This window comes from Ostrea edulis, chromosome 2 (genome assembly GCF_947568905.1).
Source record: "Ostrea edulis chromosome 2, xbOstEdul1.1, whole genome shotgun sequence".
Lineage (NCBI taxonomy): Eukaryota > Metazoa > Mollusca > Bivalvia > Ostreida > Ostreidae > Ostrea > Ostrea edulis.
In genome coordinates this window covers 101,026,141-101,041,383 of record NC_079165.1, presented here as the reverse complement: position 1 = coordinate 101,041,383, position 15,243 = coordinate 101,026,141, and the positions used below count along the sequence as shown (strand labels likewise).

Sequence of the window (15,243 nt, the reverse complement as noted above, 5' to 3'; positions counted from 1 at the left end):
CATATCATTGTGTGTATGTTATTATATCATTTCATATCCATCCATCATAATCTCTCATGATTTTCTTATATATCATATGTAAAATGTCATGTGTACCACCACCCCCAACTGACCCTTGATCGGCAACAAATGTATCTTATCTTACACACAGTGCCTAAGCCAAAAAATTGATTTCATGACCGGGTAAATAAACTCACTACCATCACAGGATCCGTCCCGTTCACATTATTACAAATAATAGGATCTGGTAGTTTACAGTATCGGCTTTGAATCCCCAGGGGCTTCTATTAAACTCACTAGTGATGAAATGGCAGTATGCACATTGCAATATATTCTTACCATTCTGAGATTTATGAATGTCCTTTATTCCTCATCAAATCTCTGAAGTTGGTCTGCATTTCCTATGTACCCTGCCCATTATTGTTTGCGGAAGTGGCGATTGTCGGACGATAGAGGGCGCAAGCGAATGTAAATATTAAAGCCAATACGTACGAGATCCGGAAATCAACCTTCCAAAGTCCATCCACTCGATTTGTGGTAAGAATTTCCGTTTGAATCATATTGATGTGTTGTCAGTAAATACGCTTTTTGTAAAGAGATTTTCTTTTCCAAATTTTACCTAACTGTCGCAAAAATCTAACCTGCACTACCTTTACTTGGAGTAATCGTTACGTACACTTTAAAAGTGTTTTCATGTAGACCTATACCATGATATTTAAAATACAGTTGTGGATTTCAAAGTTGATATGTGAGTGGTTACAAGGACCAAGAAAAAATATTACATGCAGGGTATCGTGTTTTATTCATGCATTTTTATTTATTAAAAAAAATTGGGAGGGGGGGGTGATTGTTTATTTTTGGTTTATTGTAAATTTCAGGTAGACTAATGAATGATTAGCATATATATATATATATATATATATATATATATATATATATATATGAATATATATATATATATATATATATATATATATATAGAAAAGTAAACACCTCAATTCAAGCAGGTCTATACACCTTTAACGATGTTGTTATCTTTTCTCAAACATTTCCAGCCTGCGTTACCTTTACTTTCATATCTTTCTGAGTGTGTTAAATAAGAAATAAAATCAATATCAGAATGCACAGCTTGATTTATTAACATTGACAAAGGTGTCATTGAACTTCAACAATTTAGTATGATGATTATAGTAACTCAATAATATAAACATGAAACTGAGCACTTGATAGAGGGTGTGAGGGGTTAGTTGTGGGTTGTTCTTGTAGCTACTTCTTGACTGAACATGACCGGTATATAGATATGCAACTGCATGCACGGTTGCCCTATCTTCTTTTTTTTAATCCGACTCTTATCGTTATGTAATTATACGAAGACAGCAATACATATAATACAAAGCTCTTCATCAAAATTTACCCGGTATAATTATATACAGCGTATAAAAAGAAGGGGGGAAAAGGGGGGAAAAGGGGGGGGGGGGCAGCAAAGAATACGTATACACAAGTAAGCAGCAGGACGTGTATAAATCTATGTTTCAATTAAAAATTACCGATATGATTATTTTAAAGAACTCAATATTTTGTAATTAGGGAACTTCTGCTGTATCCAGTAGCACATTTTGTTTTCAAGCTGGGTATGGCGAGTCTACAGAACATAGAAAGCATTGCTGCTGTGAAGAATATCATTGACAAGGGCAAACTGTCAATCATAATTACTTAAAAAGTCATATTTTATCATCGAAGGAGTTTGTTTTTAAAAACAAATAAACAAAAAGCATATGTTTTCGAATCTGTAAAATCTATTTCAAATATTCTGTTGTACATGTGATAAAAGGCATTTTGATGAAATTTTAACAGGCTATAAACTTGGATACATTCTATGAGTGTCAGTGGCGTAGCTTCCATTGAGGCAACCGAGGCAGCTGCCTCGGTAAAAAAAAACACCAAAAAAAACAACACCTTTTACGTTGTTAAAATGTCGATAGCTTCTGTGGGGCGCAGCCAGACCCCCTGCCTCAGTAATATTCGAACCCAAGCTACGCTTATGACCACAGAGAAAGGTGCGGTTCTGGGATATGGACCTGTGGTTTTGATGCGGCGCTGGGATATCAGGCCTCCCGGTTGCGAAGCGAACGTCCTAACTACTGCGCTACTGTGACCAGTATCATTGTATGAAAAGCATGTTTGTTCAAACATATAGAACAGCAATCCAAAGTTTATACGGTGTTTTAGTCAACGTGAGAGCGAAAGTGCAAAATTACGGGGCGAAACGTAAAGTAAAGTAAATTTTATTCAAAGTCGGCACTATATACATTCAACAAATCAAACACAAGTTCTGTAGAGCTTTTTAACCGACTATTAATTTCAGGTATCACGCCCTGGCTTTATAACTTCCCACTCTCGTCATGCAACTTCGCACTCCTTCGATCCGGGTAAGAAAAGGCCTTACCCCTTGCTTGTCGTAAGGGGCGACTAAATGGGGCGCGGTCCTTCGGATGAGACCGCAAAAAACCGAGGTCCCGTGTCAAAGCAGGTGTGACACGATAAAGATCCCTCCCTGTTCAAAGGCCTTTAGTGCCGAGCATAGACCTAAATCACCGGTAATGGTGACGTCTCCATCTGAGTGAAATAATTATTCTCGTTAATTAATCTCGTCTCTTCGCAATCAGAAGTTAGCAGTGTGCACACGAAACCACAGCCATAGTACGGAAGCCTAGTGAGGTCAAATTAGAATAGATTGATTAAATATTGTACTTCTACTTTTACCAGTAAGTGGTCTCCGTCATCTGGTTGACTGTTCTGCCACGTTGGGGTGTGCACACATTTAAAAAAAAAAAGTGATTTTAAAATTTCAACTATTTACAATTAAAAACATTGGCCTAATGGTTTTGTAACCGAGCCTTGAAGTGTCGAGATTCGGCGCCAGCACAGTTGAGGTGAGCAAGATACTCCACTCTTTGATGGTACGAGGGTCACGTAAAACGACTCTTTTCTGACCGTGGTTCTGCATGATGGGATCTGCTTGGCTTGGATGTTACTGTTTCTATTAAGTGGTAGCAGTTTGGTGGCTACATCCACGTTCACTCTGTTATTACTGAGCTTGTACATCATGCTGAGTGTTCTTCGTTCTTCTAATGACGTCCACTCTAGTTGATGTAACATGTCTGATACAGATGAAGTGTTGCGGTATCTGTTAAGAACAAATCTCGCTGCCCTGCGTTGAACCATATCCAGTTTCTTCAGTTTCCATCATGTTGGGTTGATAAGTGAGGGAAAGTTCAGTAGAATACATGTATACATAAATAAAAGTATAAACAGTAGTTATGAAAAAATATAGCCTATACTATACGGCTTGAAAATCGTACCATAATTTTAACCAATGGAATCCTTTGTCACAAACCAATTAAACTAAACAAACCCTCGGCTCGGATACAATTATACAATACAAATGGAAAATATACAATACAAATAAAAAATTATACAATACAAATGGAAAATATACAATACAAATAAAAAATTATACAATACAAATGGAAAAGATCAAATATTGCGAAAATTTGCACTGTAGTCGAACTACATGACAAGGCGAAAATAACGAACAGTGATCAATCTCATACATGTAACTCCTATAAGGAATGCAAAATTAAGAGTTGGGCAAACATGAACTCCTAGAAGGTGCAGGCATTCCCTTTTGACCGGTCACACACGTCATGAGCCCTATATCCTGATCAGGTATGTACGGAGTAATCCGTAGTATGTATACGGAGTAATCCGTAGTCACAACCGGCGTGTACAGAACGGTCTAACAGTCGGTATGAAACATGTCAGACAGCATAATTGATCAAATGGCAGGTGGTGCTGGTAAAGGAGATCGTTGTAACGACCATATAATTTGTGAAATTATATTTTAAAAACTTTTCAGAGAAACGATCGAACAACCTCATGCTTTGTGCTCCAAGGTAAATATGTCAACAGAAAAACTACTGGTGAACGAGGAGTCGCCACGAACCTACCAGTCCATTTACCCAGCGGAAGTGACGGTCACCACTGTACAGGATGAAATTCACACCACAGTGGTCCACCAGTCTGTCATAGACCCTGACAAAGAAACACACGTTTATAAGCGGCGGTGGTACGTTTTGCTTGTGTACTGCCTAGTGGCGTTTACACAGGGCGGATATTGGAACACATGGGGCCCTATCGCGGCTACATCAGAGGATGCGTTCGGTTGGTCTGACGCGGACATCGCACTGCTGTCAAATTGGGGTCCTATATCATATATCTTAGCAGCTTTTGCCATGTCATGGGTTGTTGATGTTAAAGGTTTGTACATTTTTCACTTTTAGAGAGTTTTTGTCCTGAACAGTAATTTGGAATCAGAAACTACTGTATTCTACTGAATTAATCTCACCTATAACAACATGCTGTACACACGGCAGTAAGATGAAGATTTTTTTGCATTGGAGGGTAATGCATTATTTGTAGGGCTTAGATGGGCATGCGTGGGTACAGCAGTCATGATAGCTGTTGGTGCTGGGGCGAGATGTATAACAGACCAACCTCCGTATATCAAATGGTAAGGAGTCCATTCCATGTGCAAGAATGGAGACTAATTGCAAAACATATTTAAAGTAAACTAGAGTAGGAAAGTATTTAGTTCATTTCAGATATTTAAAAATCTTTTGGCAGATACATGTAGCGATTGTTGCATTTTAATAGTCGAAATAGGATTTAATTTCATCTCCTGGAAAACTTTTATTTCCAATATTATATATACATGTAATGTTATATACATAAAGTAATGTTTATAATATTATCAAAATGAGTTGAATACCCTCAGAAATATAACTATAAAATGTATTGTCAGCGGAAGTTAAAGCGACTGATTTGCACTATTTTCCCCCAAAAAATGTTTTTTGGTTTTTTTTAAACTTTATACTGTCCAATATAATGTGTTTAAAAGGATTCATAAAAAAATAAGGCTATACATTATGACAGAAGTTCATTATAGAGAATTTATCATTTGTTTTGTAAACAAACATTGGGGTTATGTTATTGTTTACAAGGTTTGAAAAAGATATATGGTTCTCGATCTAAGCTAAGTGTATGGTATATATCACATTTCAAGTATTCTTTAGGTAGAATGTGCCATTTAAAAGTTAAATTTGTGTCTGTGCAAAACTAGATGCTTTAACATAACACAGATTTAAGGCTAATAGAATATTAATATTGCTATTCCTGCAAGCATTAATTAGGAAGTCCAACTTTTGGTTGTCAACTTTAAATGAATTATATTTTTAATGTTCAACATCAAAAATGAAAAAAAAAATGTTTATTTAAAAAAAAAACACAACCAGTGAACCAGTCACTTTAATGCTCTTTTACGATATGATATGTTAAATGATATTTCTTCTTCTTTCAAATCAGCACCCAATATGTCTAAATGACAGACCTATATATTTATAACATACTGTAGGTCGGTACTTTAGTCAGATTGAACTTTACCAAAACGCGAAGTTCACATCAATAAACCAACAAAAACTGGGCGTCACTATATAACTGAAAAATTGTTGAATGTTGCGAAAAACATCAAAACAACCAACCAACCAACCAACCATACACCGGTACTGTGAACTCCTGCCACGCGGAACACTTAAAACAAGGTTCCTTCTAGGAATATGTTCAACACATGTACATTCTCTTCAAACTATTTTTTTAGGACAGTGAATTTTGGTCAGTTTCTAAATGGTTTAGCTGGTCCCGTTGCTATGGCAGTACCTCCTGTGTTATCTGTTATCTGGTTCCCTGTCCACCAACGCATAACCGCCACATCTGCAGCGGCTTTTCCGAATGGCATCGGTGTTGCTTTTTCCTTTTTAATAGGTAGGATCGCCTCTCTTCCAGGACAGTTAACATTGGTCAGTTTCTGAATGGTCTTGCAGGCCCTGTGGCCATGGGCGTTCCCCCTGTTTTGTCAGCAGTGTGGTTTCCTGTCAAAGAACGCACAACTGCCACGGCAATTTCCACTATACTTAATAGTATAGGTGTTGGGGTCTCGTTTGCCCTTGGTATGTCATCTTTCAATAAGACCTTTGCCTTTAAACACTACAGACCATCACTGCTTATCCAGATACCAGCGACACTCTTGCTTGCACTTTACCAATCTACCAGGCATTTACACACCATGCAATAACAAAATTTTCAGACACGTTATTTACACATCAGTTAATCTGTAGGACTATGAACATAGGACAAATGATTAACGGTTTAGCGGGACCAGTGGGTGCCATTCCTCCAGTATTGTCGTGTATCTGGTTTCCAACAAGCCAACGAGTGACCGCCACTGGCATCACGACTTCCGCGGCCTTTGTCGGTATAGCAGTTGCCATGGTTATAGGTACATCCACCTTCATGTATACATATTATTTCCCTCTTATTACTTCTTGCACCCAAGCCTGTCCATTATTCATGATGCACTTTGTTAAAGTCTATAATGGAGCCGATTGGCCCATACATGGCTGTTAGCAGTAATACACAATGCTACGTACAATATGATAAAAACAAACTTGTAAAGAAGGGAAGATTGTATTGATTGATTGTATATTGTTTAATGACCCGTTCGAGAATTTTTCACTCGTATGGAGACGTCACCATTGTCGATGAAGGGTTGCAAAATTTAGGCCTATGCTCGGCGCTTACGGTCTTTGAGCCGGGAGGGATCTTTATCGTGCCACACCTGCTGTGACACGGGGCCTCGGATTTTTGCGGTCTCATCTGAAGGACCACCCTATTTAGTAGCCTCTTACAACAAGCAAGGGGTCCTGGGGGATCTATTCTAACCCAAAGGGGAGAGGAAGAACCCCTATTGAATTTGGAACAAAGGGGTCGATTTAAGAGGCAACTGTTTACTCCTTCTAGGCACCTGATTCCACCTCTGGTGTGTCCAGTGGCCTATGTTTGCCCAACTCTCTATTTTGTATTGCGTATAGGATTTATGAGATTAATCACTGTTCGTTATATTCACCTTTCACACAATAATGCAGCATCCTTTAATTTCATCGTGGTAGGCGTTCTTGTACATGAACTCCTGTTCATAAGAAACTCGCAATAGGCTTAAATCCTATTATTGATATTTAATACCTAATCCTAATTTTGCTTATTGTCACTAACATGTACAAGTACGTCGGGATGGGATTTAGAAGCTTGTTCCTGAAGGGAGGACTGAGGCCCCAATCACCCTAATTCCAAATCTGAACTTGTTCCTGAAGGGAGGGCCGGGGCCCCAATCACCGTAATTCCAAATCTGAATTACATGTATCACTGAGCATTCATTAGATCTTTTCAAATATTATATTGAGACGCATTGCTCTAAGCAATATTGACGTTTTATACTGCCATTTACAGGACCATATATGGTGCCAGATAGAACTACGAATGCAAACTCCACCACAAGGTATAGAAACATATTATCTATTACCGTCTACTGAATGGTTATTCCCTGCAAATAAATCTCGATGTTAAATTCCTGTTCACGATTCATTTCAGCAATATATCTGAAACGAATACAACCGGTAAGTCAAACGATTTTTGAAACTAATTTTCCACAAGTTTTTACATAAACATAATAAAGCAATGTACAAGGAATGTCTCGAAGCATCGCTTTTGCACCACGGTATATTTGTTTTGTTTCTTTGTTCTTTTACGTCTCTTTGAGAATTGTTCACTTAAAGATTTATACAGCTGGCGCCATCTTCAGATGAAGTCCCACAAATTTTGACTTATGCATGGCGCTCAGGGTTGGTTTTTTATCGTGCCAACGCCTGCCGCGACACATAACTTCGGTTGTTGTTTAAGATCTCATCCTAAAGACTCGCGACTCTTTCTTCTTATGCCGAGCGTTTGTCGAAGGATCAGTCACTACCTATCTTAACGTCTTTTGCTTGACGCAGCCAAGGCAGGAGGAGGGATCAAACTCATGACCTCCCTGGTTACGCAGCGAACGCTCAAACCACTGAACCACTGAGACCGGTTAGTGTAATACTGGAGATATTGAAACTGGTTCGATTTTTTTTTTCCAGATGATGATAGAATTTCCCAAGAAAGACACGATGTTATGCTTTATATGTATGTCGGTAAGTCAAAACTAGTATTTAAAGATACCTCCAATATTGAATTATTACACATAGTGCTGAACAATTCAAATATAGCGCTCAACAATTTATTTGGAGGAGACGCCAATCATATCTGATTTATAGTTATGTGTAATACAGTTCCGGTTTGAAGTTCTTCAGTGTAAACAACTACTGTACCGTAGCATGTTTTCATATATACAAAAAATACAAACACAAGTGTGCAAGTTCTTCCTTTGTATGTTCACATTGTTGTAAATAAATAGTAATTATACATGTTTCCAAAATCATGTAGAGATACATTCATTAATAATCTCAACGTAGAGAGAGCATCAACTACAGCGCAAATTAACATGAACTCCGATAAACGTAAGCCTCCAGCTGTTTAAAGATTTAATTCCACGAACCTGATGAAAGTATTTTTTTTTTTTAGAACGTACTGAATTACAATAACCCCAACTGAATCAAATTAATTGCATTTAGATATCTCTAATAATGTAGAGATATCTTCTAATAATTGGAGAACGCCTCTCTTCACTGGGCGAATGTGAATCACACCGTGCATGTATTCGATCTCAGTTGTGTACTTTTGCCTATTAGAAGCTGCCTGGGCCGTCTTTGTATTGGTGCTGGTGTTGGTGTACTTCCCAGCAAAGCCCCCCAAACCTCCAACATTGTCTGCCTCCGTGGAAAGAATGGACTTCATGACTGGTGCCAAATGTCTAGTCAGGTGATTGAAAAAGAAATTGATTGGGAAAAAAACCGACTTATTTTATCATTTTACATAATTATATTGATATGCTTTGATTTATCAACAGAAATTCAAAGTTCTGGGTGATATGTGCCACGTATGGTATATCTCTAGGAGTCTTCAACTGCTGGCAAAGTGTTCTAGACGTTATTTTAAAGCCTCACAATATACACGAGGTGCGTGTTTCACGATAGATGTACCGTACCCATTGTTCATAAACGATTGGTTATAGCAAAACGCTTGGCTATACGTTTTTGAACTAAGCATATTGTAAATAATGGGACACTGTCTTGACTCAAAATATTCTTGAAATACATTCTTCATTTTTCACAGGACGAGGCAGGGTGGTTGGGGTTTTATTCCATTCTCGCAGGGTGTGTTGGATCAGTAGTTTTGGCAAGGTAAACTTGCAAGGATTTTTCTAAATGCACATCAATTTATTTTGCATTTGATTATTAAGAGTGAGACCAAACACTGTCTGTTCGATTGATACATATTTGCCTTTTCCTCCAGATTTGCAGATGTTTTTTCGCGCCACATGAAGATGTTCCTGCTGTTTCTTTACATCAGTGGTACTGCCTGTTTCATCTGGTTTACACTTCTCATCAATGGAACCATTCCAAACTCCACATGTAAATCGATATTACGATATTATGACTCTAAACCTCTCAAGTCACACAGTTAAGCCTAGTTCGCATATATCACGACTCGGGAATAGGTTTGGACACAACCGTACGGTGGCTGTGCGGAGATTGTTCGAATACCGCGTGCATTTATACAACATTCTTCGTGCGATCTACACTGGTAACTTCGGTTCGCACACGAGTACTTACCTAGTTAGTAGGATAAAATCGGCCCCTGTAACTCTCGATTCTTGTAAGTTCCTAATACACGTGGTTCGGGCACCAGTAGTCTATCAAATGCAGGGGTTCTCGACTTTTGATTGCGTTGTCTTTTCAAGTAACCGCTCTTTGAGAAATACCGCGTCTGCATGATGCTCAACACAACAATGGAAGCAAATGTATCATAATTTGTATTTTCAAGAGATTCCAATGTTGCACAAAGCAACATATCTCGTCTTTCGAGCAGATGTCAACAGCATGGTTCAAAACATGATCGTATAGAACAGGTAGACCACGCGCGACATTAGCAGCACAGGATCGCTTCATCCGATTGCGTCATCTTCGTCAACAAATGACAACAACGTCATCTGCCATTCCTGGACTCCAGACAGAATATCATATCAAACTGTTGCAATCGACTACAGGATGCCGGGATTAGAGCCCGTAGACCTATTAGTGGCATTGTTCTGACTCTGCAGCATCATAGGAACCGACTTCAATGGTCTCAGACTCATAGAGTATGGTCGCGGCACCGCTTGCGATCAGTTTGGTTCAGCGATGAATCTTGATTTTCATTGCAGAGGCTGATGGAAGACTCTGAGACAACGTCAGACAACATACAACTCGTCTAACGTGTGATATTCTGCAAAGACAATATCCAGGTTCTTCCTTGGCCTCCTGTGGGATTCGGGTTAGAATAGGTCCTCTGTCCCCCTTGCTTGTCGTAAGAGGCTACTAAATAGGGCGATCCTTCGGATGTGACCACTAAAACCGAGGCCTCGTATCACAGTAGGTGTGATCCCTCCCTGCTCAAAGGTCGTAAGCGCTAAGCATAGGCCTATGTTTTTCAGCCCTTCACCGGCAATGGTGACGTCTCCATATGAGTGAAAAATTCTCGAGCGAGACATTAAAGGGACATGAACACGATTGGAGCTAAAAAAAAAAATCACAAATTTTATTTTTCATTTTTATTGTTTACAATGCTTAACTAAAGTATTTCTAATAGTCAACCAAAGTTTGAATATCAAATGTTGAGTTACAAGCGAGATGCAGCACCCGCAATTCTTTGTTATGTAAACAAGGCACGTAAGTAAGTAAGTAAGTAATTTTTATTTAAAGTCGGAACTATATACAGGTAAACAATAAATGTGCCGTGATTTTGTTTACATATAGATGAAAATAACATGTTAAAACAAAATGAGATGTTTCAAACACTAGCAACTATTTAAATGTGTTCAGAATTAACTTGTAAATTGAAAAAAAAAAATATGCCTTAGATAAACTTTTACTACTACATTTAATCTACGTAAACAAAAACATGGCACGAGCCTTGTTTACATAACAAATAATTGTGAGCTTTGTATCTCTTGTGTACCTTGGCAACTGATATTGGAATTTTTGCCAACCATTAGAAATACCTGAGTTGAGCTTTCTAAACATTAAAAATGAAAAAATAAAATTTGAAAATGTTCGGTCCCTATAAACAACAGGCCCATACAACCAACCAACCATCTTTATTGGCCATTCAAAATTACCAGATTTGAACTCTATCGAACATGCATGGGACGTATTGGATACACGTTTCTCTCTTTTGTTTTATCGGTATACGTCATCATGATGGCGGTACCGTTAAGACTAGCCCAGCAAACATGTGTATGAGGGACTTCTGGGGTTGTGCGAATGTACAGCTTCATCCCGAACCCTTTCGCGCGCTTTAGTCATTATATAGCTCGCTTCGTATTGACTCGCTGTGCTTGAACACTATAACTTTCAACTTCAAATCGTAGATGACACGGATTCCGTGAATCTGTAAGAAAATATCGCAGTCACCTTCTGCCATCGCACGGAGAACTGAAGATACTACTATTTCAGAATCCACATGAGCGGACAATTTGCAAACGTATTTTGATGGAAATGCGAGTCTCTTAGTGATTTTTCTATGAACAGAATTTAATTTATTGAAGTGGGAAGTTAAAACTTTGGCGATGGAGCATAATTTTTTTTTTTTTTTTTTTTTTTTTTTTTTTTTTTTTTTTTTTACAAAACTGTATTTTACAAGTATTCAGGTATAGCAGATATGATTTGGTTCTTTCAGATTCTCTGTACGCGGCCATTATCTTGGCCACGCTTCTGCTGAACGCCAGTGTTCCTCTGTACTTCGAGATGGCGTGTGAGGTGACCTACCCGGTGTCTGAGGGGATCACCAACTTCGTCCTAACTCTTGTCAACAATGTAGGAGGACTAGTGTTTCTTCTTGTCAACATGATACCTCATCTAGGTAAGTATCCAAATGGGCACAATCATCAGTCAAAGAAATTTTATTTATATGTACATTTGTATGTTTCTGAGGAAGGTATTGTAGCTGCATAGAAAAATCTCTATCGTGCAAGTGTTGGACAATAGATTATATAAAGGCAGTATACAGATAGAGATACAGTGAAACCTGCCTAATCCGAGAGATGCACTGAGAGACAATATTTTGTCAGCTTACACAATAAAAACAGGAAATTGAGATTTTTAAAAAATAAAGGTTGGATTGTCCGGATTACACGGGTGTCAGATGAAGCAATTTTCACTGTATTAGCGTAATATAGCACTTTAATAGGACTTTTGAACTGTACAATATTTAGTATGTAGAGGAACTGCACGACAATAAGTCTGATCTGTTGTTACAGGGACAGCCTGGGAAAACTGGGCGTGTCTGGGGGCCATTGCTTCTTGTATCCCTGTCTTGTTTCTCATCAAGGAAAATTACAACCGACTAGAGGTGGATGAAATCAAACACAAGTGAAGAGAGCATTGGTCAGGGGACAGATACTGCAATACACTGAGATTATTTATAGCATTTTGTGTGAAAAAAAGATTTAAAGATTAATTCATTTTGAAATGTACATTTCAAAGTCATTTATTGCTTCGTACATCAAACTCAATATCATAAAAAAAAAAAATCGATTGCCATAAAGACTTCGTGTTTTTGTCAAGGTACAGAATGCTTTGCATCAAGTTTTGCTTCATGCAAAGATTATCAATGACAACTTTTTTTTTTTCATTTACAGTCTGACTTTTAAAAATATAAGTGTGCTGTTTATACGCCACCATCTAACTCTTCTTATACAAACCATCTTAATTATGACATATTAGAATTAATGTGAAAATCTTTACTTTAAAGGGTTTAGATAGTATTGAATACTTATTTTTCATGATATCCAATGTTGATGATCTAAAATCTGAATTACCAGAATTTACTCTTTGTAAAAACACTTAAGCTTTTTAGTCAGATACTTAATACAGAGCGACACATATTGCAGATATTATTTCAAATCTACCTTTCATCAACAAGGCTATTTGGCCAGATAGTATAAACCGTAGAATGCTAAAGGCTGCTATATGCATGTCATAGCCAAACCTTAGTGTGATTTATTTAACAGATCATTAAGAGATTGTAATTTTTCGTTGCAATTTGTCCCCTAACTGTTATTTTTGATAAATATTAATGATTATTATTAAAATTATTCTTTTTGTAGGTTATACGCCAATGATAATTCATTACAACATTCTCCTGATAATCTAGAAACGACCGAACGTTATTTAGATATTGATCTTATTCAATTACAAACATGGGCTGAAAATGGCTTTTGAGAAAGAAAAATGTAGACTATCCCAATCTTGACTTTCTACAGTGTCGATTAGAATTTGTAAATCAACATTCAACACAAACATTTAGGCATTATTTTCTCTCAAGATCTAAGTTGGTCACATTATATTAACTCATTACTTGTCAATGCCAACAAAATACTACTGTAACGTGTTTTGTACTGGGTTCTCAGGGATAATATAATAATTTTCCTCTAACTCTACCTGAGTTAATAATGATTGGTATAATGATTTTTCTCTAATTGAGTAATACTTCAATCACTTATATAATCAATGGAAATAATGTACGAGGTGGGCTTTCTTATTTCACCGTGTGTCTGTACCTGGTTCCTGTTGAGAGTGAAGCACTTGTGTCTCAATCTTCTTCAGATTTACTACACAAAGCACTCCACCTCAATTCCCTGGGTTTCTTGCCACTGGTTTCTGTTTTACCCTACCTCTGATTTCTTCTTTCTATTTTCTTCTTTCTTTCCGAGCTTCTCCGCTGCTGTTCACTTCCAACTCTTTTAGATTTTGCAGTGCAGCAATTTATATATCCTTGGAGTAGTCCACTCCAAGGGAAGTCAGGTCGTTCCATTATTCCCACATGAATCAAGTTCATTAGAACGTTTCTCTTTATAGGATATTATCATTACACTACGAATTATGAAAAAAATATGAATTTAAACTTAATCGTAAAACATTAGATCGCTGATGTACATTTGTTCTATAAGACCACTAATAAACTCTGCCTCAGAAGTATGGGGAGCATGTATCCATTAAATTAGAAACATTTCAACTAAGTGCAGCAAGAATAGCTGCAAGATTGACTTTATTAACATCGAGAGAACCTCTTTATTTGGAAACATTTTGGGAACTACTTCTCATTAGGTGAAAAACAACGCGATTAAAAACAATGTATATACTGGACCAGAATCTGACTCCAAACCATTTAAAAGACATTTTTCCTGGTAAAACTACAGCACAAGAAATACTAAATTACAAAGTAGCTAAATGTAAACTTCAAATCTATATTTAAAAAATCTTTTGTACCAACTGTTATAAATGAGTGGAATTCCCTACCTGTTGCAGCAAACGAAGTGAACCTTTGGCGATCTTTATGAATAAAATTTTAAAAAACGAAAGAAATCTTATATTCGCCTCCTCTTTACTTCGCTATGTGGCAACTGCCATTTAAGCATTCTTCTAACAAGGCTTAGGCACACTTGTATATCAAACAACCGTCATTTAAACATTCTTCGAACAAGGCTTAGGCACAATTGTATATCAAAGAAAGATTATTCCGTTGTAACATCATTAATATTCCTTTATGTACTTGTAGAAAAGTTGAAGATAAATATTACCTTTTTACATGACCTAAGTATAAAGAAAAGAACAATTCTTTTCAATGGCACATTTAGAATTAGCAACCTGCACATAGTCAACGCTCATATTCTTCTTTGGGGCGACAATTCTCTTAGTAATACTGGAACCGAATATTTGTTTAGTTTTCAGGTTAATTAGTGTGTGTTGTATATGTTGTCACTTTGTTTATCTGTAAGCGGTGAACTTCCGATAGGTTATATTATGTATTCGTTTACAATGACTGTTTTACCATGCATATCAAAATACATTATTAAATTGCATGTAAATTGTTATATTTACATGAATTTTATATGGGAGAAAGCGTTCCAAGTTAAAAGAACTTGTGCTCAATCCCTTGGTAAATTCATGATCAGTTACAATAAAATATGTTCAAACCAAGAGATTTACTCACAGGCACTTGTTTCTGTAAATGACTTATGACCTCTGTATACTAATAACAATCATATTCCCTGAAAGCTCAAAATGCCGACATTCTCATGGGGTGCCATTCTGTGTCATTTGAAGC

At 37.2% G+C, this 15,243-nt stretch overlaps 2 protein-coding genes across 3 annotated transcripts in view; one reads left to right on the top strand and one right to left on the bottom strand.

The window, feature by feature from the left end:
• LOC125681783 (cytoplasmic FMR1-interacting protein-like) overlaps positions 1-514 on the bottom strand; it is a 38,013-nt gene extending 37,499 nt beyond the window's left edge. Inside the window, exon 1 of the mRNA XM_048921998.2 lies at positions 340-514. Coding sequence (XP_048777955.2) covers positions 340-342 — 3 coding nt within the window. The 5' untranslated portion in view covers positions 343-514. The remainder of the gene's footprint in view (positions 1-339) is intronic.
• LOC125681455 (solute carrier family 49 member 4 homolog) lies at positions 471-14,997 on the top strand. 2 transcript variants are annotated; one of them, XM_048921563.2, is made up of 13 exons: positions 471-537; positions 3,920-4,320; positions 4,483-4,573; positions 6,234-6,394; positions 7,402-7,450; positions 7,543-7,568; positions 8,076-8,129; positions 8,727-8,856; positions 8,945-9,053; positions 9,211-9,278; positions 9,391-9,509; positions 11,815-11,997; positions 12,395-14,997. In XM_048921563.2, the coding sequence occupies exons 2-13, from the start codon at positions 3,963-3,965 to the stop codon at positions 12,508-12,510; spliced, it is 1,464 nt and encodes a 487-aa protein (XP_048777520.1). In that variant the 5' UTR covers positions 471-537; positions 3,920-3,962; the 3' UTR covers positions 12,511-14,997. The 2 variants fall into 2 exon arrangements, with proteins under 2 accessions (XP_048777520.1, XP_048777519.1); XM_048921562.2 differs by lacking the exon at positions 6,234-6,394 and adding an exon at positions 5,902-6,065.
• The last annotated feature ends 246 nt before the right edge of the window (positions 14,998-15,243 follow it).